At 39.6% G+C, this 27,799-nt stretch overlaps 1 protein-coding gene across 5 annotated transcripts; it reads right to left on the bottom strand.

Annotated features, from left to right (window-relative positions):
- Nucleotides 1–27,505, bottom strand: trim33 (tripartite motif containing 33). Of its 5 annotated transcripts, none has more exons than XM_071475381.1 (21): nucleotides 26,894–27,505; nucleotides 22,962–23,080; nucleotides 20,553–20,706; nucleotides 20,019–20,151; nucleotides 18,831–18,947; nucleotides 18,579–18,693; nucleotides 18,001–18,147; nucleotides 17,285–17,402; nucleotides 16,692–16,975; nucleotides 15,069–15,263; nucleotides 11,108–11,164; nucleotides 10,652–10,852; nucleotides 10,239–10,371; nucleotides 9,813–9,876; nucleotides 9,178–9,331; nucleotides 8,125–8,549; nucleotides 7,639–7,750; nucleotides 7,485–7,559; nucleotides 5,592–5,744; nucleotides 3,448–3,498; nucleotides 1–763 (listed from the first exon to the last, which is right to left on the bottom strand). In XM_071475381.1, the coding sequence occupies exons 1-21, from the start codon at nucleotides 27,468–27,470 to the stop codon at nucleotides 542–544; spliced, it is 3,606 nt and encodes a 1,201-aa protein (XP_071331482.1). In that variant the 5' UTR covers nucleotides 27,471–27,505; the 3' UTR covers nucleotides 1–541. The 5 variants fall into 5 exon arrangements, with proteins under 5 accessions (XP_071331482.1, XP_071331485.1, XP_071331486.1 ...); XM_071475382.1 differs by having other exon boundaries at nucleotides 400–763; nucleotides 9,178–9,325; XM_071475384.1 differs by lacking the exon at nucleotides 11,108–11,164 and having other exon boundaries at nucleotides 26,894–27,504.
- Nucleotides 27,506–27,799: the final 294 nt, after the last annotated feature.

The raw sequence follows: 27,799 nt of genomic DNA, 5'->3' as shown, positions 1-27,799 counted from the left end.
TTTTCTTTGATATATTTCAAGAACAGGTTTTATTGATGACGCACCCAAACATCTATACTGTAGGAATACCTTCAGTGGGCTAGATTCTCTTATTTACATAACGCTTCCACAAAGTCATACAAATACTTGGTAGGTTTCATGTCAAAGTATTGATATAATACATTAAACAGAACACAGGATTCCAATGTTTTATAAAGCAATTGTCACAACAAATCTACAAATGAAAATGAATAGAAAAGAAAGGACCAATTGTTAACTTAACTACTGCAAAACAAGTTCCACTTCAAAATCTGTACAAGCGAGCCGAGTGTCCATGAAATAAGGAGGGAATGCAGCTCTTCCATGTTTCTGTCCGTGAAGAGTTCTGGTCAAGGCAGACTTCTTATGTAGTTGACAGTGATTAATTCAAAGGCAAGGATCAGATAAATCAAGCGGATTGTACAGCGAATCTTGTCCTTTTTGTTTGCTGTCTCAAACAAAAGAGAAGTGGGGGACGTGAGGAAGACAGTTTTTCACCTCTCGTTTCTTGTGTGGTTGGCTCTCACTTGATGTGGACCACTTTCTCATCTGTTTTTAATCGTTTGCGTCTGGGCTGTATGAAGTCATCCTCCGAGTCGTCCGTGTCATCGTTTGCCTTCTCCTTTTCTTCTGGGGATTCAGGTTCAGGTGTTTCTGGGAAGCTCTGCCCTGGAAACATCTCCTGCAGCTTCTCCTCAAAGTACAGACCCACCGCCTTCCCAGATATCGCCATCTCTGATCCCACCTGCCGGATGATGAAGAGGAGAGGGTGGGAGAGGAAAAGGGTGAAGAATGATATGGAGGAGGCGGGTGTGAGAGTATGATAGAGGAGGAGGAATGAATGGGTTGAGGCAGGGAGGATGAAGAGGACAATGAGGAGACAAATTAGATGTGGTTAAGACTCCTGGTGGGAGGGTGGCCCCGACTCAACCTTGTTGTGCAGAGCAGAGATATCCTGCCTCCCTGTCCCACTGTGGCTCCATGAAACATTTCCACAAATTTCAGCTAGTTGGTTTCAGTGGTCTCAAACTACTTCCCCATCGTATGAAAGAATGACCTGTGGCCCTCAGGTAATTTGAGTTTGGGACCCCTAATTATATTTGATGGGCTAGCTATCTTAACTCTACTAGCACTACATGACTTCACAGCCCAATTCCTGAAAAGAACATATGAACGAGCAGGAGTTCACTCATATGAAGAGAAAGATTGTGGTATCAGAGCAAGCAGGTTCTTGGTCTTAGAAAACCGGTATCATCAAAATGAAGTCTGGACTGATGCCCATGTGGTTGCGATGCAAGCTATAATTCATTTCGGGCCTATCAGGTTCTCCTTTCACATGCATATACTGTCGCTCACATACTGCACAGAGTACGTTCCAAACACTTGCATTTCACACACACTGAGATGGTAGTTTGTTAGGTACACCTAGCTGATGCAGTCTAATAGAGCAGCCCTGCGATAAATCCTACCTTAATGATTGTTATAATGTTGTTGGAGGTTGCAGTTTGTGCTGCTGTTGAATTATATTCCATTATACTAAGAGGTGTCACAACTCAAATACATTTTTTTGTATGCATGAACAAGAGGGCCTCACTGTGGAGCAGCCTCTCAGTTTTTTTTAACATCTCCTGCACAAATACTTAAGATTCTTTAGCTCCTGCCAGATACAAAAAGTCAAAATCTTCTTCTTTACCATGGTTAAATGAAGTAATTAGGAATTTAAAAGGACATTACAGGAAACCAGAGTGGAAGTGAAAGATGATTTAACATAGTGATTACTTTGCCCCTCTTAAACATCTGATTTTCCCTCGTCAGTGTGCAGTCAAAGAGCTCTTATGTCTTGCAGCTGATAGCTAAACAGGGCCATTACCCAAACCTCCCACACCTCTATGATTGGTACTCCCTGCTTAGCCAGCCAGTCGAGATCTCCCTGAGAGATGTGAAGAATTTCATTTTTTCTATGACAAGATAGTGGAGAGCTTTGTTGACTCCTGCCCATCTTTAGCACTAACTCACTTTAGTGAGATCTCTCAGTCAACCCTGGAACACACTTGCACTTTCAACATCATCTTCCTGTTTAGGACTGCGTTCCCACTTGGTTTTTAAAAGCAGTATTTTGGCTGGTTGATCCAGATATTTTTGCCATTGTTTAGTGGTCTCTGGGTCCTTCTGTTCTAAGTGAATTTAGACGCATCTCTCATTTATTTACTAGTTGTTTATTTACCATATACATGTTACCCCTGGGGCAAATCAAGTGTAGACATACTATTGATTTCCATTGCTACACAGACAATACACATTCATTATCTCCCAATAAAGTCACCTATTCCTGTCTTCATGAAATTAAGAACTGAATGTCCAATCATTTGAAGGACTCCAAATCAGAAATACTTTTAATTACATAAATACATACTCAGCACGAGAAGCATTAACAATCTCTCATCTAGTCTGGGTGTCTTTTGTCTAATAATGTTAAAATAGGCCCCTAACCAACAACTGAGATATTTAATCAAAATCAGGTCATTGATTTTATCTGCAGACCTAGAAAAGGTCATCCATGTTTTTATCTCCTCCAGACTGGACTATAGGAACGTCCTTTATTCTGTTATCAGCAGGCCAAACATCCAGAGACCACAGCTGATACAAAACACTGCTGCCAGGCTTTTAACGTGGTCTAAGAGAAGCGGGCACATCACTCCAATTCTTGCTACACCTCACTGGTTACCTGTGAGTTTCTGAATTGATATTAGGATTTTACCGCATGTTTCTAAAGACTTAATGGCCAGGCTTCTGTTTATACCTGTGATCTGCTAACTCTACAACTAACAGTTTGAAAATCTCGACTGGTCACACATTACCGTTATCATGAAGGTCTGATTAGTTGCAGGTCTGTTGTATTAGTCTGCATTACCTTTAGCTAGATATACCTAATGAACTGCAGATTGAACGTATATTTACACACACACACACACACACACACACACACTATATATTCTCATCTTATATACATGTTTCACTTTCAGGTCAATATATGAGAATACATGAGAGGCCCAGAATGAATTACTGTTTGCAGAGCTGCTAATACAATGCAAAGCATCTACATCATATTTTGCATCTTAGAATCAAGTGTTCATGTCTTCACACCATAACACTGAATAGACTGGTTTCATAGAGACAATTTTAGACTTTTTCAGGATCTCCAGACACTCATTTTGCCACCTTTCTTTTACAATTGAATGGAAAGAAATTGAAACAACTGTTTCAGCCTTTTTATGCATATTTGTGAAATATATATATACATATATGTGAAACTGAATGACAGCCCAAATCTGCTCCTCATGAATTCTCTCTAAGATGAAGGGCAAAAACACTTCTTGAAGCCTCAGTGGGAGGGGACAGGATATCTGTGCTCTATTTGAAACGGCTTACCTGTGTATTAATCTGTTTCTCCTCATCATAAACCTGGATTATTCGAGACATCTAAAAGGGGCAATAACATTACAACAAAGACAGTGAAGCAGCAGGGGGAAGAAAAGAGTTCACAGCACAGGCAGGTTAGATAATAACAGATAAGAAATCTGCTTACGGCCTACTGTGCTCAAGCTTACGAGGTGTGTATCACCAAGTCATTACTGCAGAAATTAACAGCAAGTAAAGGTCCATATAGTCACATCAGCTAACTACAGGGTATGTGGGATAATTTTAGTTCATCTTGAGTTTATAAATCTATCTCGATCGTTTTTCTGCAGCACATTTTCTGTACCACTATTTCTATTGAACACACAAATTTCTTGTTTTACCACATGTCCGGTCTTATAAGTCCGTCTATGATGTTTCTTCACCCCTCAAGTGTAAAGAAATACATTATTTAAGGTTGTATATGTTAAAGTATGTGTCAAGAATGTTGTCTTTACAACTGATTTTATCACAGGACTGAATGTATCATAGATTATGTAAAAATATCTCACTGGAAATAGTTTATTCAATTAACCAGTGTAGTTTGTACGACTGCGCTCCAAAACTACCCATCCTTACCTCTGGTAGTTCTTAAATCTATGCAGCTGTGGTTTATAGGCACATTTTTCTTCACAGGGATAACATTCATCAGGACAGCTTTTCTTAGCTAATGCTCTACATTTTGTGGGTACTTTTCTCTAGTGTGCAATGTGTATAAGGGTTCTCATTTAAAATATGTACATACACCTGATACTGTCACTTTCTGTTATAGAGGAACTGATCATTTAATTATAAAAATGCAACTTATTACTAATTGTAATGAGTAATGATGTGATGACATAATGTTTTTAAGCCTGTTGTTCTGGAAGATGTAGAAATGAAAAAAGCTTCAATCGACTTTGAAAATCTAGAGCTTTTGCCATGGACGGCACCTTATGTTACCACCCGAATAATAACTTAGCAATTAATCACCAATCAATGACTTACTACTTATTTTCGGGTTTGAGTAATCTAATTACATTACAATGATGATGTCTTGCTGAAATGTCTTTCTCATGCAAACTAAATTGACACAAGATGACACAAGAATTACCAACATCCCTCTCAGGTGGGGACCCTGCTTGCTGTTAATTTGGTTACATAACAACAAATATATATATATATATATATATATATATATATATATATATATATATATATATATATATATATATATATATATATATATATATATATTACAGTGGGGTCATCCTGTGAGGCTCAGCCCCTTATGATCACTATTAGCCAAAAAGAGGTGATGTCTGTGGGTGCTCTGGGTTGACACTGTTCACTTCTTGATAAAACAGAGCCCCCCCTTCTCCCTTGGTTGTCAGGTATAATTCATTAGCATTTACAGTGTACAAACTATGTTCCAGTGTTAGACAGAGGGTACATGAAATCACAAGCAATTTAACTGATACCCACAACAGAGGGAACACAAATGATACATCCATCATACTTAACAACACATTATTCCTCCAAAAAAATAATATGTTTAAAGATGAAACATAACATATTCAAGTGACCACAGCAATCCATTAAAAAAAACACAAACTCGTGATTTATCATTGTGATGCCGACAGTGTTAACAGGGTTCAGACAGTGTTCCTTGCAGCCAGTGCGAGGAGACAACAGCGGCGCCCTTACACTCCATCCTCCAACAGCCAGTGTTAGTAAGAGTACAAAATTACACACAATGCAGGTCGTAAGCACCACCTCCCACTGATTTTTCCAATGTAGGGCTGTGTCTTCACATTAAGGTTAGACTAATATATTGGTTTGCCAACTCTGGCCTGATTGAAAAGATGCATAACATCTAACACGGATATATAAATATTGTTTTATTTACTTACTGCATTGTTCACTTATGTTTTCGTCAAAGAGTTGTTCATTTAAGGCCTAATGTTTTGGTCTTTTATTGTTTGAGCATGAAAAAGGTCAAATGATTCAGTCTGTGATTTTGAATATGGTGGTGGCAGTTTAAACCTCAACACATACCAGTCTAACCCTTGTCTGCATGCGCGCACACACAAGCAGATGCCATTCCCCAAAGCAGGCACAAGACTCATGCTGCTCACCTCATTGTACTTTGCACAGTTTTTGAAGACCAGGCGCATATCGGAAACAAACTCCTGGGTGGACTGGTAATACTGGGAGCTCCGTAACTGCAGCTTCTTCTTCACTTTCTTCAGGTCCATTGGCTGTTTGATAATCTTGTAATAATTCGGCACCTGGGTTAAACAAATGTAAGTTAGACTACATTTCAAAGGATGCCGAAAAGTTCCTATTTTGTGTAAACATAAGAGGCGGAGGACAGTGCGGCTGATGAGAATTAACAGAACACAGAAATCACGGATCAGTTCCAAAGGCAGTGGAACTGAGGTTTATGTGCTTTTCATGATGGTTTTTTGATATATGGTGATGCATTACTCACAGGCAGTAAAGAAGATAGATGGATATTAAATCTGGCTGGGAGTCTAGTGTTGAAAGGTTTCAGCTGGTAACTGGTTGGACCAAAACGGCCTGCAGTATACAGTCCCTTAAAACAAAAGCATTTGAAGCTACGGCATGCGCTTAAACATTGTCACCATCCACACCATCATTCATCTTCCACTGATTGATTGTCCTGTCCAGTCTGTCAGGACATCTCTGTTGTGGGATGTTGTTTATTACAATACAGCAGTGGAGCAATGTGATTTGCAACCAAGCTATACTGCAGAGTAATGTACAGTGGCGTACATCAAAGTAATTCTGAGCTACCAGGAGGCCCGACCAGCAGTGGTGAGAAAATCAAGTTTTCATACTGGACGGTGGATGTTATGTCCTGCTGTGTTTTGTGTTATTACATGAAATACTATTAAGACTTGGGCTCTTTTTGACTCCCGCTCAGAGCTTATACCTAGACATCAGTGCATCAACCTTTTAGTAACTCACAAAACCTTAATATCAATATCAAAAAAGGTCTAAAATATCCCCAATAAGGTTCATAAGTTATGAACCAAAATGTACAACTGCTTGCTCTTGCGCCACCATGAGTTCACCAGCTATGGCTTTTGTTCTCTGCAGTGGGTGCCTAGTGGTAGCTTTAGCTCTTATATTTTTTGATATCCTGATAATTTTAGGACACGAGACCCAAAAGGACCCAATCAGATCAACAAGGGTTTCCACCATCAACAGAGTTGGGTGACCCCTAAATACTCAATTATTTTTAAGACTCAGTTTGGCATTTTGCCCTTATTGGTTGCTTGAAAGAGACAGAAAAGTGGGGAGAGAGTAGGGGCAAGACATGCAAAAAAATAAATAAATAAATAAAAAAGACCCCCGGGCTAATCAAAGAGGGGATGGTGCAACCACGTGGTGTGTGACCCAGACATGAGGCCACAGACACACCCTCCTGAACAGCAACTGAAAATAATGTGTTACTGCATTGTACTAACAGGGCATAGCAAAAACAAAAAGAAGAGTCAAAAACACAGCATATATTTGTGAAAAAAAGTCTTAAAGCTTAATAAGAAAAACATTTTGCGCTTGCCCCAAACATGTAGAAAATACTGTGGTTATAAACAGCCAAATTTCCATTGAGTCTCTCCTTTCAACCCTTTGAAAACTCATTAATCAATACGATTCTATCAGTTACCTAATTTACTGGTATGCAAGCTTACATGAAATTATGTTCATTTGTACAGCTCTGCATCAAAGACTTAAAGATAGATTTATATTATATATTTGAATATTAATCACAGGAAAAACATTTCTACTTCAAACATCTCTGTGTCTCTGGGATCAATCTGTTTGGGCTGAACAACGACGACAAGGAGAGAGGACTAACAAAAGCTACGAAGGAATAATGACACTTAGCCACCATTTGTGCAGGAACCAGGAATCAAGATCAGGAATGAGGAAGTGAGTGACCATCAGGTGTGTGTGTGTGTGTGTGTGTGCATGCGTGTGTGTCGTGAAGAGCCACTTACAGAGCTAGGAACTGGTTCCCTAAAGCCCACGCTGAGTTCATGACAGAAGATGTACAGCAGGAGGCGCTCGCATCTCTGCACAGAGAGGGAGGGAGAGAATTAGCTGCAGTAATCACAAAGGAGTGCTCTGAGGTGATGTGGTGGATGTACTGACCCTTTGGTCCTCAGGACTCATGTTCTGCTCTCCTTTAATTTTCCTGCTGTCGTCACAGTACTCTATCTCAGGGGTTGTTAGACTCCGGCAAAAAGTGCAGAGGAAGTCACCCCTGAGAGACAAGACATCATCCGGAGGACATTATGTTACTATCTCATTTTGTTTAGCCTTTAAATAGCATTGTCAATAATCAACAGCCAAAGTTTCTTTTTGTTAGCAAGGTCTCTTACTAGAAATAAGGCACGTCCAAAACCTTGTTTGATACATGTTCTGGTTTTACTGTTGCGGTTCTGCTTGTGTGGATTTGTATGTTTCAGTGTCCCTAAATGTTGCTGTTCCTAATACTGACTACCACATAAAAACTTACAAAAAAAAACTCTAACAAACTTACATGTGTGTGAGTTGTACAAGGGGTCTATGGCAGCCTGCTACAGCTGTTTACACCACCACCAAAAAAAATATAAATCACCTTTACAGACAACTTACTTAGGGAAGATTTTTATGGTGGGCACATGGCATTTCATGTGAAACACTTTGGGACAGCGGTCACAGCACAGCAAGTCACCACCGTTGATACACACAGCACACCAGTCTTCATTGGGGTCATCCTCTTTCCCACCAGGGTTGCCTGTTCCAGCAGACTCCGTGCTCTCTTTGGCCTCTGTCCCCTTGTCTAAGCTTCCATTAGTGAGCAGAGTGCCTGTCGTGCTGCTGCTGTTCTCGGTGGAAGACGAGGTAGTGGAGTTCATAGTGGTAGCAGAAGAAGATGACGTGGCTGCAGTGGAGCCATTTAGTCCAGAACAAGGTGTCTCAGACTGGGGTTCTGTTTTAATGCAATCCCCTAGAGCCTTGAGGGTATCTTGGAGTACCACCCCTAATGTAGGGAGGGGGCTGTTCTCAGGACTGCTCATCTGGGGAAAACACACACAAATACATTTGAACATTTTCCTATGGTATGATAATCAAATTTTTTCTAAATTTCACACAAACACACACACACACATATATATACACACACACATTACTAATAAGTCAAAAGACCACCAGAATACATAAATACATACATACAGATGTACATACATACATTAATTAATTAAATAATTAATACTAAGACCATCTTATGGGATCACACCAGCTACGATGTCTGGTACTCAGTAGTCATTATTACATTATTACACGCATACTCAGTGCTCATGGGTTGGACTCAGACCACACCTTCTGCACAGTTACGATTCTATTGCAGTGACAAAATCTGTCCACAGACAGACAGACATATAAGCACCTGCCAAAGTACGTGTTACAGTTGCTGTCTCATGCCACCGCCCCCACCCCCAACCCCAGTTTTGTGGCGTGTGAGTTCAAGTTTATCATTTCATCAGTCCTAGCACATATAGTCGCATCATGATGTAATCTCAAGCACAATGTCGTACAAATAAGCAGCTGCCAACAAATATGGCGGATCAGTTCAGTATGATGTCAACACATTCCCAAACCCTCTGGCTTGTTTTCATACCACTGGATGAGGAACAGTATTCATACCATGCAGGCACTCCTCCCAGCGTCTTTGCCACGTTCTGTCTTCAGAGAAGAAGCTGGACAGCTGTAGCTATCCTCTGTACCGGGCTCCTGCTTCACCTTCACTTGCTCCACTGCAGCTCCACTTCCTGTCCCCACCCTTCCTGCAGAGCTACAGCTTAAACAGATGCAAAAACAAATCATGGAGAACATTACTGCAGTTGTTTAAACTTATTAACATCAAACTAATTAACTATTTATTACGACTGAACTCATTTAGTTGTAAACAAACTATTTTGCAATGTGCTAGGCCATGACTTTAACTTCTATTGTAGTCGATGCACAGTTCAAGTATTAAGGTGTAAATTACCACAGAGGTGGTGAAATGGCACCAGTAACCACTGGAGGAGTTCAAAATTAAAATCAAATGAACCCTTCTCCAAAATGTATAATTTGATAATCAAACATTTCTGCCAAACCCATCTATTAATCGCTACCACGATTAACTGTTTACATCTCTCACATTCAGCTACATTTGCCAGACTGGTGACAAATTAAAAGATTGATTAAGTCCTAAGTCAGTTACTTGGACTCAGCTGCGGTAATATTTTCTATAAACTTTCACAGGGTGCTGCTAAAATACCCTCTTATCTTCTTACCTGCCTCTGCTGCCTGTGCTGGACGTGCTCGAAGGTCGTGCTGGCGTGTGGGCATTAGACAGACCTGTGGACAGAGATGAGACAGGAAACAGATGATACAGCAACAGTGATTATTTCTTATTGAACATGAAAGTTTTATTTCTCTTGGTGAACATTAAAATGTACACAGTATCTAAAAAGGAGAGGAGAATATGATGCAGACAGGGGCACAATAGTATATAATCTTATAACATGGTAATAGCATATGTAATAATATGTTAGGAATGGCTTGTGCATCAGTTTGTTTTAATGCCTTTGTGACTAATCCATTGTATTACATATGCGTAAAAGGTCACATTTAATTATATGGCAGTATTCTACAGTCAGAGCCAATGACTAAGTAGAGCACTGAACTATGGGAGTCCCTCTCCCTGCATGTGTGTGTACCTGAAGATCCAGGAGAGTGTGTTGACAGTCCAGGTGAGGGGTTCATGTCTCCCGAGCCTAGCTGATGCTGCGTGCTGGCTGTAATGTAGCGAGACAGGAGGTGTCCGAGGTTGCTAGAACCTGCATCCTCCAGCTAGTGATGCCAGAAAAGCACAGTGATGGGGCATTGTGCAGATGTTGTGCAGTTTTAGTAATTCTTCTCATCTCAAAATGTTCAGCTGTTCATTATAACACCAGGACTAATTCATGTGATATTTCTAATTGATACATTTACATTTGATATGTTTCATAATGTTAGAATGATTGCTAATTTTAAATGTCATTGATATTTAAAGATTAATTTGGCTAATGAAATATTAAAACTGGCAGGTGAAGAGTGCTGGTTAAAACAAACATGGTTATGATTTGCTCACCTGAATGGGCGGGATCTCAGGTAAGCAGGGCAGGTTCTCAGGATTGGTAACGGAGGGGATGAGCTCGATGGGACCTATGACAGGGCTGGCAGGGCCACGGTGAGCGTGAGTACCAGCCATACTGGCACTGGTGGGACTTGTGGGGTTGGCGTTGTGGAGGGACGCCACAGGGAAAGGGCCTGCATGCCCTGGGTTGGAATGCTGTACAGAAAAAGAGAGAGGGAGGAATGTAGAAATAGAGGGCCACAGGAAGGAGGGGAGGAAGGACAGAGACAGGACGGAAGAAAGAAAAAGGAAGGGAAAAAAGGAGGGAGGACAAGAACAATGACACAGGTCACTCACTTGGAAAAAAAATTATTTGTTGTGAAAACAACATGGTTGCATGATCATGCATTTGGGTGACAACACATGCTACACAAAACACACAAATGACAAAGTAGGAAAAAGGTGCCAAACCCCTGATTGCAGTAAGAAACGAAACCTTTGGTGGCTCATCTCAGATTCTATAGACATCTGGACACAAAGAAAAAGGGGCTGGATATAGTGGAGGTATCTCTCACCTAGTCTTACATGCAGGCAGTGAATTTACATTTTCATACCATACACATTCCTTGACTTGAGAACATCACCAGATTTCTATGTATAGATACACTAGTGAGGCAGTTTCAAGAAGAACTGAGTGAGGAAACGGTACATCTACATCATTCTCAGAAAAATCATACAAAACAGGTCTTTTCAGGTTTAACCAACAGCATCTTGTGTATGGAAGTGTGGTATTTAATGAAGCCACTTAATCAGGTATGCCAGTACGTAATGAAGCCATTTAATGAAAATTAAATTTCAATCGCTATTTGTGTGCCCAAAATTTAAATATAAAATAATACTTTCCATATTCATATTTGATAATGCACCATTACTGCCAAAATTAAAATGAATGCTTTACTGTCAAATAGTTTTCAGTGCACTCCAATTATGGCAAGTATAACCCTGCCATAATTATAATGACACTGAATCAAATCAACTTTGCTTTTATTTTTTATTCATTCTTGAAAATGAACATGCAAACTGGACTTTTGCATTTATATTTGTATTCTGTTAAATTGTTAGCTCAGTTAGAGACAGTAGTCTGACATTTCATTTGAATAAAGGCCACATTCTCTCAGGATTGTTTTGATAAATATGTCACAATCACCCTGCAAAACTAGTGGACTAACATGAAATATCCCTCCTGCACCGCAGGAACTTAACACAACGTGATGTGACATGTGGCTGTCGTTGTGGGTCGTTTTTCTTTCCACCGTTTTCCTCTGTTTTCCACCCACATTGGGGACCATTTCCAGGAACTAAATTTCTGCACTGCTCTGGAGGAGATACAATATGCAAATTTCTGATACTTAAGAGCAGAGCTGTCTGTCACGATGCATCCTGCTTAGGTGTCTGGCAACGGTCAACATGTTTGCAAAGCTTAAGGGAATTTAGGCAAAAAAACTTATGGTATAGTAGTATGGTTGCATCAATGCTTTCTTTGAGCTCATTCAAAACTGGCAGAATAATGCAAATGAAAATGCAAAGTCCATACCATAGTCAGTTTCATTGCAATAATGGTAGAGTTACACTCTGAAGTAACCTGACATGTTTCTGTCAGTGGAGTTTTCAATTGACTTTGGTCTGTAATGTATTTTTAAGCATTCAAATGGAAATTGGGCAATTTCATACCAACTCACCTAGGACCTTCTAGTTCATGACATGGATTTTGTTGAAAATATTCATGTGAAAACTTCAATTAAATTCACTGAATCTCACACATTCCTGTAGCTCTACTTTGACATTTTGCCCTTTTTTGTGATTCCTTGTATTCTGAGACTCAACGACTGTTTTGTTTTTTTTCACTGGATTGGTTTGAAATTCGTAATGTACTTCCAAGACACCCTATGGAAATTTTGCAACATGTATTCATGTAGTTTTTTTTTTTTACAGTATTCAAATGAATAAGTAATTTTTAACCTAAATCACAAATCTTTAATTTTCAACAAATTATATCTCACTAGTCATCAGTGTTTTGCAACCAATTTTGAATCTGTTGAGTATTAATCATCAATGATTAAATTTAGCTCAGAGGACCAAACTTCAAAAGTTCACAACTAAAAAGTATTTGGAGTAGAGCTATAATGATTTACAAGGTCCCGAGAGTTTAATAGAAGTTTTTACATTACATTTTTCTAGAAAAGCAACGACATGAACTGGGAATTCTGGGAGAGTTGGCATGGATTGACCCAATTAGATTTTTCTATTTATATCATCCACAAACAAATAACTCATGAAATTTCACTTTGAGTCAATGATTTTATTTTAATACTGGCAGCTCTGAACTCTATATTTTGAAAGTCAAGATGGATAACAGTGAAAGCACTTTTTAAGCATATACAGAACATCTTTTGATAAGGATCCCTTAAATTAGGAATAAACTGGGTAGTGCTCTCTGGTGGACTATGCAATGGCTTCAGCCAGTATCATTTCTGTACTGCTGTCTCTTGTTACTTATCAGCTGACATGTGCACTTACACCAAATACAGTGGCAAGAAAAAGTAGGTGAACCCATTTGAATTACCCGTTTTTCTGCATTAGTAGGTCATAAAATGTGATCTGATCTTCATGCAAGTCACAAATGTAAACAAACACACTATGCCCAAGCTAATATAACACAATTATAACCCTTTGTGTCTTTACTGAACATGCCCATTAAAAATTTAAAGTGCTGGTCGAACCTCTTTTGGCACCAATAACCTTTAACCAGCTCTTCCAGTAGCTGCTGATCAGACCTGCACAATGTTCAGGAGGAAATTTGGATCATTCTTCCTACAGAGCTGCTTCAGCTCAGACATATTCTTATTATGTCTGGTGTGAGCATCTCTCTTCAAGTCACTCTACAGCATCTCTACTGGATTAAGATCTGGGCTCTGACTGAGCCAATCCAACAGGTGGACTGTCATTGTCTGGAGTCATCCTGTAGTAGAATTATTTTGATGTTTAGGGTCACACAGCATCTACTGAGACAGGCTGAGACAGCAACCCTGACATTATCCTGTAAGAGACCTTGATAAACTTAGAAATTAATTTTCCCCTTAATGATGTGGAGCTGTCTAGACTCTCCCTCCACCCTACTTCACCTTTGGGATGACATTTTCAAGTTGGTATGTAGTGCCCTTTTTACATCATCCATAGTGCTGCATGTTCTTCCCAAGCAATTCAACCTTTCACCAGTCCGTAAAACATTTTCTTAGTAGTGTTTTGGAGAGTCAGTCTGCTCTTTGACAAACTTCTTTTTTGGAGAAAAACAGCTTCCTATGTGAAGTCCATGACATGACACCATGCCCCATGCACCATGATTTGGTAGATTCATGAACAGAGATGTGAACAAGCTCCAATGATTCCTTTAAGCTGTTACTCTGAGGTTCTTGTTACTCACTGGTTATCCTTGTTGTGCCTTTGGAACCATCTTGGCTATAGAGAGTGGCCCCGGAATGAAATCATCTCCATTCATAAAGAGTTTGTCTGACTGATGAATATCAAACTCAAAACACCGAAGTGTTTTTGAGAAGTCAAAGTAGCTCTAACTCCCACCTCCAGTCTGGTTTCATTGAGTGGACAGGTTTGTTAACTCCTGATTTCAATTACCTTTTGTTAATGTCATTAGGTTCACACGATATTTCCAACCTACAATGTTTGAATGATGTTTTCAGTGTGGACAAGAACAATACAAACATTTACGTGTTATTAGTTAAAATAGATTGTGTTTGTTCATAATTGTATTTTGGATGAAGCTCTGACCATAATTACTTTTTTTGCCACTGTGTCTGTGATAAGTTATTATCGGTCAGCCTGTGCAAGAAATCAGCCAAAGAATCATACTCAAACTCAGAATCAAAATGTGCTGATGAATCAAAACAACAACCATATCCACAAACATAGAAAAAGAATCTTGGAAATATGTTGGAGCCTGGCTGTTCCTGAATTTGTACATGACTAACAGATGCAAAAAAGCTAAATGAAGCTTCACTTCAATGCCTGTTAGTAAAATTACTTCAGATTTTTTTTTTCTTTTCACACAATCAATATACTTCAAATACTATATATTTCTTTCTTAAGTAGGCTTTTTGGACACTTTAGATCAGCCACGCCATGTGTATCTATACAGCGACTAAAACCAACATTTTGGGTTAAACAACCTTTTAACACATTTGTGCAGTTTCAGCCTATCCAGTATTTACAGCAATGAATGTGTTACACACACACACGCACACACACACAAAAAAAACAACACACAAAAAAAACACATCCCTTATAAACCAGTCACAATATGCTGTAAATACCTAACTTACATATTATCATACAGTGAAACCAGAGTGGTTGTACTGACCTGTCTCTGTAGCTGAGGCTGCATCATGGGGGGATACTGCTGTCCGTTAAGTCTTGGCTGGGCCGTGGCTATTCGGCCTTGTGGTGGACCCGGTAGACGCATGTGGTGGGAGGAAGGGTACATGGGGGGACCTGGCCCACCGTTCATACCCCCAGGCCCTCTTGGTAGCTGCTGCATACTGATGAGCCTTGGTGGCTGTTAAAAAATTGTAAGTACATACAAACAAACAGTGTGTGAAAATCAGATCACCTGATAAACACAACCGTGGTCACGCAAACATTGGACCAAAATATACAATTCAGTCTATTAATTGATTTGTCAAAATAAAAAATAAGTTGAGAACTTGATTTACCAATTCATCATGATTCTCAAGTGCAATGAGTTTAATAACACTGTTAAATGGATATTTTGGGACTGTTGACTATTGGTTGGACAAATTAAATTATAAGAGATCATGTTGGGTTCCTGTACATAATAGAATAATTAAAAAAGAACCGAGAGAAGGCGATGAAGAGAGAGATTCAACTAAAACTGTATGCTTTAGAAAATAATTTATACATTGCAAGATGGACAAAACGGGTAATACATTTTTGGTAATAATGAACATGATTAGTGGCTTGTACCCCCTCATCCTCACTGCTTAAAATGTCATCTACCTTGGCTGTGCTATATCCTGTGCCAGTCATTGAAACTTATAGACAAATTACATGGTGCTATATAAAGACCCCTGTCCATAATCCATAATATATAATGTTTGGTAGTTGCATGTTGGGGGGGCACAATAAAATGGGGGTACCAACAGCTGAAAATATGCTAATGCTGGATTAGCTTCTCTGCTTTCTCTACCTAGAAAACTTTTACTGACAGGTAACATACCCTTAAGATTAGTTAGCAAACTAGCAATCACCTCTTCTAAAAGTTAACTTGAAAAATATTACCTACTGACTCACAACTTACTTGGTTTTGAGACTTTCTGGGTAAAAATGTCCTATTATCGAGCTCCTCCTCCTTTCCCCTTCTGGCTCTTCTATGGTTCTACCTGTCTGCGTGCACATGGCATCAGAGGAGAGGAGGACACACTGTGCCACTGCTGACTGAGATCACAACACTGTGTGTGTGTGTGTGTGTGTGTGTGTGTGTGTGTGTGTGTGTGTGTGTGTGTGTGTGTGTGTGTGTGTGTGTGTGTGTCCCAGTGAAGAAGAAAAAACGACCTGTCCCTGTCGAAGGCATTGTTGTGCCCACAAGTAATGTTATAGCAGTTTTATAAATATTGAGGGAGTAGTATCCCCCCACCCATCCCCCAAACTCTATGCAAACTCTATGCCTATGGTTGGACTGTACTGTTATAAAATAAAATATAAATGTTAAAGAAAAGGTAAAAATGCCAAATCACTGATATGATTATTTAAGTCAAATAAAGAAAACAGAAAACAGGGTAAGTGTCCATTTACACCCACCAGTGATATTCATGAGCTTCCAAGTGTGTGTTGTTAGTATCATCATTATTATCATTATTATTGTCTGTAGCACCAAGAATAACATTTCTTAGTGCTTCTAAGAACTTGATGAGTCGCTTATCAATTGGAGGACAGTGGTACAGTGATTGGTGACTGTTTTTCATACCTGCTGCTGAACCAAAGGTGGGCCGGACTGTCTGGCGTGCTGCTGAGACATTTGGGAGGCGATGCGCATCTGTTGCTGGATCTGCTGCTGGTGCTGCTGTTGCTGTTGCTGCTGCTTCTGCTGCACATAGGCGGCCTGCTGCATGTGCTGCAGTCGGAGCTGGGCCAGGTTGATCTGTCCTGGGTGTTTGCTGGGATGACCCTGGCCCGGTGAAATAGGTGGTCCTCCTACCATCACATTGGGGGGTTGTGCAGGTGGAGGTGGTTTCTCAATTACCAAATTACCTACAGATGGAAGAAGAGGGTTGAAAGTAAGGATAATTTAAAGATGTGGGCATGCTATAGACAGGTGTGAAATATTCATTTATTTTATTAACACACACATGCAAGGGACAAAGCACATTAATCAAGTGTTTACTGCTTAATTTTTAAACCGTTAATGGCCACTATACAGCAAAGTAAGACTACATCTGGTCAGATAGATGCTGAGACTGTTGACTGACATAATGTTGACAAGAAAAGTTAATATTTAACATAGAAAAATATTAACTGTGCTAAAAAAAAACCCCAAAAAAACAAACAGGTCCCTCTTACCTAGATTCACCACATTTTTGGCCCAGAAGGTGGGGTCACAGAAGAAGCGCACAACTCCATTGGCCTGGGGTGCTGGCTCCAGTCTAGCCTTGAAGAGCTGGCGAAGCTGGAAAAGGATCTACAAACACACACACCCACACAAATGTTCTTTGATTAGTAAACTTGGCAATACCGGAGCAACAAAAAGCCCACTTGTCAACATGCCCTTTAGAAAGCATTACTCCACAATCCCACAATTAAGTTCTCAGTTATCTCATTTGCTGACTGTCTTGTGGTAAGTAGTGAAATCCACGTGGCAGAAGCCAAAAAATAAATAAATAAAAAAATCTCATCCAAATAATGTGGGGAAAAAGCTAGTTCTGCAACATCATCAATAAATCTTGAAAAGGCTGGGCCAACAGTGTACTCCAAATAAAATGAGCTCTTAGGCTGCTGCTCAGTACAGACTTAGTGTGCAGAAAAATACTAGCTACCGCCCTGCATCTTACAAATCTGTCATAAGTTATGTTGGAAACAGACACAATCTCAATCATTCCTGAAAACAAGAATTAAACAGTGGAAAAAGTAAAAATCTTCTCATGTACAGCAAAACTTTGGGATCAAATTGTATCCACATGCCAGTCATGTTGTGTTGTGTCAATTCAGTTTTGTTCTCAGTACACTGCTGACCTCAGCCTCTCAAACTGCAGAACATCTGGAGCTCATGAGAAACATACCAGCCTCTTGCTGTAGAGCAGTGCTGTGCTGCTGCCAGTAGTGATGGCCCACTGGCAGAAGTTGAGTACGTGGTGAATCTGTTGGGCCAGCTGGGTGGTATCCTTATGCTGAGCTACAAGCCTCATACTGCGCTCTTTGGTCACACTCTGGACAGAAAGTAAGATTATTTTGGTTAAGGGACTGAAACAGCCTGAACACTAGTTAAACAAATGACACTTGACCAAGTTTAAAGTCATAGCATATGCATTAGAGATGGATTAGATGATTAGATAAGGATGTAAAGATCCCAGTCAGGTATTTGGGCTATTATACAGTCTCATCACATTTGCATGTCCAGATACATACAGATACAGATGCATACAGGGACTCTACACACAAAAACTATACAAAAACTGTCTGTCAACCATAAACTGTATTTTCAAATTTGTAATTTCAGTGTTGTAGACTCTCATAAAGGCATACTGCAAACTACTGCGTCAGACACATTACATAAAATGTACCAGTTGTCTCTTTTAAGTGATTTTGCAGGACCTTATGAGGCTCTTGGCCAAACTGACTTTCATTAATATCGTCTTACCTCCAACTGCTGCAGCAAGGACCTGCCCTTCTTGTTGATCTCATTTATTAGAGTAAATACTGCAATTTTGATTTCATACTCCACCTTCCTGTGTGTCTCATTCAGCTCTTTTAACCTGCATGAATGAGAAACATCATGAGACACTAGCCACCAACAACTTGCATTTGTCAGCTCATTCACATGGGTATTAAAATACAATAAGTGTGTCAATGGGCAGCACCGGGGAGAAACGTGGAGATGAAAAACTCGCACCTGCTTTGCACCTGAGAGACAGAGTAATGGACATAGTTTTTCTTTTCCTGTAGCTTCGCCATGCTGGTCTCAATGATGCCTTTCTGGTTCTGGAAAGCCTCCTCTAGGAACTGGTACCTGAGAGCAGAGGGGTAACCAACAACATTCCATAAACTGATTGATTTTACAAATTATGTAAACAATTCTAGAAATGGTCTATAAATAAATGATGTTTCTATGGGAAAATGTCATTGACACTTCACATATAGGACAAAAAGAGACCCTGTCAACTGGGAAAGTTCACATTTTATTCATCAGTACTAAAGAACCATGCATGGATGTATCTGCTGTCTCTTGCTGTCAAATGCAGAAGATTTATGCGAGTCTGTGAGTGGGCAAATATTCCTTTGCTTTATGGTGGGAAAAGTCATTGTCAGTCCTGCCAGGTAGATTCCACTCACTCTGCAAGATGTCAACAATGAAAAACCAACAAGGCTCCAGATTCAAATGACAAGTTTTACTAACTACTGTTTTAATTTACCAGTGGCTTCGTTGGTAACCACCTTTATGCTGAGCAGTTTCCTGCTAGAATACAAAGTCTGAAGATAAACCAGCTGACAACTTGAGTCGGCTCACTGCTTTGCTGATTCGACATAACACCAGGAGACACTTTGATTTGATAACAAATGTACTTGTGGACTCTGCCTGACAAGCACAGCACAAGGACATGATCCAGGCTCAATTCTTGGATTTCCTTTATTGGAGTAAATATTGAATATATATTGGATTTATTATCATTCTGTTATTGGATTTTAGTCTTTATTAGTCTTTTTTCATGTTTTGTAGTTTGTAACTGATCAATTTTCTGTTCATTTACTGTAAATGACATTGAAATACCACAGGGATTGGGGGAAATGTCTCTCTGAATTTCCTTTCAGTGTACTGAAATGAGCAGAACTCAATGGCTGCCTGCAGGGCAAATTAATGAAAACCTTATGGTATGCTGTGGGGTCAGCAGTAAAGCATATGTGAACAAGTGAAACCACTTTACAACCAACAATACACAAATCTGAATGATTCCACATGAATATTGGTGCAAAATATATACTAATGGCAAAAGTTAAAGTTGAAAAATACTGGTACCTTACCAGTTAACGGAATAAAAAGACAGAAGACTGTCTAAAAATAGATGTGTGCATGCTGAGTTACCTGTGCTCCTTGTGCTCCAGCAGCTGGCAGTCCCTACAAGTCAAAGTGTCACAGGTCTCACAGAAAAGCTTCAGTGGCTCCTGCTTGTGGATAGGACAGAAAACAGGCCTCTGTCCTGACGTACCAACAGACTCTAAAGATAAACAGGAGAACAGACACCACTGGTGCTCAGAAGGAGAGAAAGAAATAAATAAAGAGGCAAAGTATCCATAGAGACTGGTAAAAGAAAGACAGACCAAAAGAATAACAAAACCAACTACGAACAGCACAACAAAAAGTTGTGTCAGTAGATATGTCAAATCAATTTGCAGACAGAAAAGGTCTCAGAAAACTAAGAGCTTCTGGAGGTATGGTCTCCCCAGCTAGAAGTACCATCTAAGCAACCAGGCTCTGCAGCACTGTTACCATGGCAACAGCCGATCAGCAGCACCACAGTCACAGTGCTTCAGCTACAGTTTGTCCTGTTCAGGCTTTTGCAGTTTTTGCTTCAGTAAATATTGGTCTGTCCTTCACTCTAAGGGTCACACATCTTACCGGAGGCAGCGTCAGCATCCTCCTTTGTGTGAATCTTGTGGTCCTTGGTAATTTTGACCCTCTGGTGGGCCTCCACGCATGTCTTACACAGCCATTCTCCGCACTCTACACAAAAGCCTATGGTTCCTGCGTTGTCCTCACAACTTGTGCACACCTTGAGAAGACAACATGAATAATCATCTCCAGCCTTAAAAAAGACGTATGATATGAAAGAGCTTGCCTATTAATACTCAAAGTTCAATGGCACCTATTGTCTAGAAAGGTTTACTGTTCACATTAAATTGTATTCTGTTATATCAAAGCCTAAATTAACTATTTACTTAAGTTTTGTCCTTCTGTGCAAATTTTGAGAGCAACATGTGCACTTTTTGAATGAGTATTATTTGTTTTTAAAACTTAGGGGTCAAGATTTATGATTATTTTACAAAGTGTCATCTGATGATGACACTAAATAAATGGCTACGGGTTCTCTATATATATCAATTTAATTGAGTCTGAGCAATGAGTCCAGATGCCAAGTGTGGATTTATTAGTGGCACTAGAGGAAAGCCATTGAAATTAAAACAAAAACAGGCTTCTTCCTCTTGGCAGCATGAATATGCATTTAAAATGTCATGCCGTCCAGTAAGACGGGTAGAAATAACAAAAATTAGCTGATGGAAGCTGAGGAGATGAAAATGCATGCAAATTGAAAATTGGAGCTGTAAAATGGAAGTGAAATGAAAAATTGAGTAATAAATTATCAATTAACTTGATTAATTAAAAGCCATTTTAATTAAAACAGTCAGAAAACAGAGCCATGTTTCATCATGACAGAAAATATTTGATAAAAACAGGGGTGATGAAAATGCTTGTGAATTAATACTGAAAGTGATGAAATGTATGTGAACTGAAAAATAGATTCAAACGATTTGATAAACCTGATTGACATTTTATTTGAAACAGTGTTGTTCTAATAATCAACTGAGCTGCATTACTTTCAGTTGTCTACAATTCATCAGTTTTTGTTACTTCCATCTGAAATGTCACTCCATGCCTCATGGTCACAAACCAACAAAAACACGTATGGCTGAAGGTGGCCACTACCTCTGATCCTTTGCAGAGGTACCATGTTATAATTAATGAAAGAACAACATTCCTATAAACAAAACAAACAAGTCCTGTTACTGAACAACCACTGTGCTTTATCTATGTTTCAAATTATTTTAATAGTAACCTTTGGTGGAAATTGTCATATCAGACAGGTGTCCATCTTTGCCAGCACTCCAACCCAACAAATTCCCTATTTTTCTGCTGCTGAGGCAGCATGACAAAGCATAGAGAGCCAATGGTGTTACCATAATTTCAGTTGCCAGATTATTAGTATTATACAACGATTCTACTGTACACAATAACCTCTGATACTAGTTTTGGAATGTTTTCAACATATCTTAAATATTTATAACATTGAAAAAACAATATTTCTTCAATCTCCAGGTCAGAGGTTATTTTAGTAACAACATTTATCAAGGGCAGGATAGTGAACCTGATCTGGCTATTTATAGCTGCATAAAAGTTAAGTTTACAAACCTCTGAAAATCAGTGGATAAATTTTGTCAACAAGAAATGGGAGGGTATGTCCTGAAGACGTCTGAAGAAGATTGGAATAATATATGAATAAAACAGACTAAATTTAATCCAACTTAATGTCTTGGTGAGAATCCTGCTTGAAGCACCTAATCAATACGCAGGTTAGCTCTCTGGGACTGAACCAGTGCTAGTGGCAGTGTGGTAAACAAATAGAAGCCATTTCTGTATTTTCTGGGCTCTCCCTTTAATTTTAAATGTTAATTTTAATAAGCCAAGACTTAAGCAAACCTGTGGCACAGGATGAACATCTCTATAAAATACACTCAGCTCCTATCAAGAAAGTTATTACACAAAAATGGCTGCAGGCTTGCCCTGCCAACAGAAATGACTAATACTGTATAAAGAGCATGTCTTCAGTTTTAAAACAACATAAAAAATATGTGCCTGTGTGATATGTAATCCACTACGTGTGTCCTCAATGTTCCTATAACACCACTGTAATACCCATGTCTACCTACATGCTTAGCTTAAAAGATATTAATACAAAGAAAGTTTAAAGCACCATGGTAAAGTATTGTAGAAAATTAAGTGTATGATCTGATCCTTAGTATTTATTTTTGCTCTGAACTAAATGGATCTGGTGTTTTTCTATATAAAACTGTCCTGAATCACGAACAAATAAGAATTAACCTTGACTTCATCTTATCAGAAAATTAAATACCAGAATCCCAAACTTGTGCCAAGACCTCTCCAAACAATAGAGGAGGGGCTACAAGAATTGATCTGGATATGTTTGATATGCTTATGCATGTTGCCAATAGGCCAATCGTTTCAACATACCTGTGCTGCCTTTTCATCCGACGTGCTGGTGGCTTCTGTGGTATCTTTGACAAAGTAGTTTTCAATTATGTCACTCTGTTTGTAGTCCTGGTGGCACACTGAACAGCGCATAACATTTACTACAGAGAGAAGAAAGAGAACACAAGACATGAGTCAAATGAGGTGAAAAGGTCAAACACTGGGCTGCAAGTTCAATGCTTAGTAATCATTGGTGACTGATCTTTCAAGAAAATTTTAAACAGAGCCAAACCAGCCTTCACCAGCAAGAACAAGCCCATATGTGGACCATTACCTGAAGCCCCCTTTAACTGTCGGCTAAGGACTGTCCAGCGTCAATCAAAAGAAAATTAATAAGAGGCCTTCAGATAGACTTTCAGATAACTTCCATAATTTCCTTTAGGTAAATTCCTGTTGTTATTAAAAATTCTTGGCACTGTGGGGCTCCTGCTGCCTACTCGTGGGGGCTAATTGATTTAATCATTGTCTCCAGAAGATGCAATCTTGTCGTCCCTGGCATTTTTATTAGAATATTAAATCGCATAGCAAAACAGCGAGGACTGTTTTACTTAATCACTTGGATTTGTTAATGGAATTAGTTGAATTACCGCTATAATCATACACCGCAACAAATAATTTAATCAGTGCATTAACTTTGCCACTTATTTTCTAAAGTCTAATATGAGGCACAAGATTAAACTTCGCATAAATGTTTTATTCAAAATAATATGTTGCCCCTCTTGTAACTCATAAACCCATAAACCACCACCCCCCCCTCACCAGCCAGCTGAGGTAAAAACCGGTTTAAGCCAGTTTGAGCTGGTCTACACTGACTTGAGCAGCACACAGCCAGTTTGTGTAAGCTCCAGCTGCATAGATCCCGAGTGATTGGTTGTGAAAGCAGCTGGACTGTGCTGAGGAACCCACACAACCCCTAAACACACACACACACACACACACACACACACACACACACACACACACACACACACACAGCTGTCACTTTGAACCCCATCCCCCCCTTTGAACACACACACACAATTAAAATTGTATTTTAACCATGATTAGGGCTGTGTTTTCCTCTTTCCAAATTGGGATATTACTTAGCCAAATATTAACCTAGTCGTTATGTAAGTGTCAGTTGCCAGTGGTACAAGTGAAACCAGAGCTTAACCAAAGCTTTAACTGGGACCAAGCTTTGACCAAATCTTGCTGAACAGGAAAAGAGAAATCTCAGAGGACATCCCTTATCTTGTTGAATTGACAGATATCACCACATCTCAACTCTGCCTGGTGTTAGTGTTCACTTTCACTTAATTACATCATGGAAACCACGAAGTAGATTTGGAGATTTGGCTAGAATAAACCCTGCCTAAATATATTTAGGTTATAAAATTAAATGGCAATTCTGGTACAGCAGAAGATAATTTGTATCTCAGTCTTATTAAATTACCTTCACACAACATGTTACACAACAAAACGATAAGTTATGTTATGGGAAAAAAAGACTACTGATCAAGAAGTACTGTGCAGGTAAAGCATCCTTCAGACCCAAGTAGGTAGGCATAAAGTGACGTTGTTTATGAACTCAGGATACTCACCTGACTTTTACCTGACATTTCCTCATGACACAACCTCATCATAATGTAGGCTGCATGCCTTCAGAAATAAATATGCACTTAAACTGTCTATCATTTAAAAGCTTAGCTTATCATTAGACAGGCTTCCTTCAACCAGGTAGACTGCAGGGTTTAACACTATCAATCAGTAGCCTAGCAAAGTGTTGTGACAGGGGCGAGGTCGACATACAATAAATTTTAACCCTTATTGTGAAACAATGCTACAAATCTAGTTACCATTAAGCAACCTTTTGTAGAATTTAAGTGTTGAGGCGGAAGTGGTAAAATTATATTATATTAATGGTATAATTATTTTCTGAGATGCTAGGACATTCACAAACTGAGGAAGTAGTGTGGAGAGACCGGGCCTGATGCTGTGCAGTTCATTATTATGTTAACTGGGAGGGAGAGATTGAAGACCGCACCTTCCAAAACTCCAGCCAGGGTATAACTGAGTCTGTCAGCAACTGTGGCCAAAGAAACGTTTAAAGTGAAAACATTTCCCCCGTCAACGTCAAATTGTAGGGCTGAGTCAGATCACATTAACCATATCATCTACTAAAGGTAAATAGAAAAATCCCATTAAAACAGAATACAGTCCAGTTTTACCCCAGAAGCAATCCTTTGTTGTGACGGGCAGTTCTGTAAATACAATTCAGACCATGTGATACTGAATCGCTCCTAAGACCAATACTAATGCGATCCCTGAGCCTTTAGACCATGTGATATTCTAAACTCTCCACTGAGATGGAGACTGCTAAAATTATGTGAAGCTTTGTGGCAGGTACTGCAAGGAGGTAAAGCTCCACACATAGCTAAAAACTAGGTAATGAAGAGTAATACGAGATGTCACCATGAGACACTTGTGGGAGTCCCTTCATTGAGCCTGAAATACAACACTGACAGACCGCCAGAACTCAGATCAGTTTTCCAAGGATGTTGTGGTTACATTTTCTGGCACTGCAGTAAAATTATTCATGTGTAGTGGTTCACATAAACATGAAATGAGTCCAAACACCTGCCAGTATATCAGCAGTAGAGCCATTGCCACGTATCTGACAATCAAGCCAGTTTTCCAAAAGTGTATTCATACCACAGAGTGTACTGGGCAGACAGCGTGATATGTTCATCCTTTAAAAGCAGTGAAGCAGCAAACATATTGGCAAGACAAGTAATGTGTTGTAATTTATTCTGATTTTCATTCATCAAAGAAAAACAATTGTAGACCTTGTCTTGTGATTATGACTTCCATACCAATAGTTATGACCCTTGTTATTCATTCCAGAGCAATCAAATTAGGAGATCTGGTTTTTATAATTACAAGAAAAAATCTCCAAATTACAAGGAAAGATCTTGTGATTTCAAAATATGGACGTCGTAATTTGGAGAAAAGAAAAAATGGGACAGCAATATCCAACAGCGATATTATGAGAGGTGTCATTTAGATAACACTTTAGCATGTGTACATCTATAACATGCAGTTCATATGTTGGACTTATAGGAATCCAGTATGAACACTATTGTACCTCAAGTATTTATTTCTAATCATTTTCTTCTCCAGTCTCTCCTCTCTATCCCTGTTAACGTTGAATGTCTCACCGCTACTGGTTGCTACAGCATATGCAGTGGTGCATTCAGTCATCAATTTGACTACTGCACAGTGGTTTAATCACCATCCATTCATGTTCATGTCATAGTCCTACTGATCTGACACATAACACAATCTACTGATATGTGTTATGTGTCATTACAAAAGATGGAATGACTGTGACTACATGTCTCAGGGTGAGGTAAAGAGAGAAGCCACTGGAAATCTGTCAAATTACAGCATAACGTGAAATAGGTTGCAAATGGTTTCAGGACCACCATACATCACATACATACATCATACACCATCATTCGGCATAGATGATTCCCTAACAGTCCCCTTTTTTCAGTAAAAACTTAACTGATCGTTCAGGGTGCATTTTACTCGCCGTTTATATCTGTTAAAGTGGAAGAAGTGATAAACATGTGGACCAGTGACAAGTTATCACAACAGACCAGCTGCCATCGCCTGTGCAACGTAGCAGAAACCCGGCTCCCTTGACGGCAAGCATCAGCGTATTCAGGTGTAAAGACTCGGATCGCTCCCTAGCTGGGACTTAGCCTAACGTTATCTCAGTTCCCACCAGAAAGCAATCAATTAAGTACAATGGTAAACTCTTGACTGAACACAGCAATTCATCTTGGCTGACATCAGATGACAGAGCAGAGTTCTTGGTCACAGGTATATCCAGCTTGTTATTCGTAGGAAAAGAAAAAAAACCAACTCACCTATGTGTGTGTCAGTTTGCCCGTGTGGTCCAGGGACCTGTACGCTTATTTGTCTATCTGGTTGCGGGATACATTTTAGGCAAAAAGAGTGCAGACAAGGCAGAAGTTTTGGTTCACAGTCTCGGCTTTGAAGACTTTGTTTACACACTGCGCACGTATCCAGCAAATTAATAGGAGTGGATACCGGCGTGGCTGCTGGAGCCGAAGGAGGGGGAGACATTTCAGTAGTGAGTCCGCCAACCGGTGCATCCCCGGCGGTCAGGGTTTCGGCTGCCGCTGGCTCAGCATTGGAGGTGCTGGTCCCACCCGGGCTGACGGCGTTGCTAGCGCTACCATTGGCTTCCCCTCCCGAACTAGCAGCTCCGCCGCTGCCAACGTCCCCTCCGTCGCTGGTGGGTGTAGGCGCCTCGTTAGTGTTATCATGTGAGTCTGTTTCTTCACCGCCCTTTGTATTCGCCTCTATGACTATTGACGCATTTTCCACCTTAGTCTCTGGTTGTTCGTTATCTTGTGCTGAAGGCACTGAGTCCGGATTAGTTGACGGTTTCATATCCTCCTCGTCTTTGTTGTCCGCCATCTTCCTTCCTCTTTGAACCGCTGCACGTTCTGCGTAACTTCTCGAACCAGGACTACGTAGCATTACGTCGTGACGTAGACTTACACCGACTTTGTTTATTTGCTTGTTTGGTAGTTTATTAGGTACATATAGGTAAAACTAATGCCTTCTGATACAACAGTCCTGTAATAATACTAAATATATTATCATAAATAATATATTTTATCGTTAATAAAAGAATATCAATATAACAACAAATCAAGTTTATTTATATGCGTGTATGCTTTAATGGGATAAAACAACAAAACAAACAAGAAACACATCTTCAGATACAAAATAATAGAGATTAA

The sequence above is a fragment of the Trachinotus anak genome, unplaced genomic scaffold, assembly GCF_046630095.1.
Source record: "Trachinotus anak isolate AG129_WGS33_773 ecotype Australia unplaced genomic scaffold, CSIRO_AGI_Tana_v1 ptg000004l, whole genome shotgun sequence".
Lineage (NCBI taxonomy): Eukaryota > Metazoa > Chordata > Actinopteri > Carangiformes > Carangidae > Trachinotus > Trachinotus anak.
The sequence above is the reverse complement of the archived record's forward strand: the minus strand, read 5'-3'. Positions and strand labels throughout refer to the sequence as shown.

Coding starts and splice junctions, on each gene's coding strand:
- trim33 (XM_071475381.1), bottom strand. CDS start 27,470: ATGGCGGACAACAAAGACGAGGAGGATATGAAACCGTCAACTAATCCG. Junction 18,694..18,830: donor GTCTCTCAGGTGCAAAGCAG/GTGCGAGTTTTT, acceptor TCATTCATGCAG/GTTAAAAGAGCTGAATGAGA. Junction 5,745..7,484: donor GGGAACCAGTTCCTAGCTCT/GTAAGTGGCTCT, acceptor TGTTTAACCCAG/GTGCCGAATTATTACAAGAT.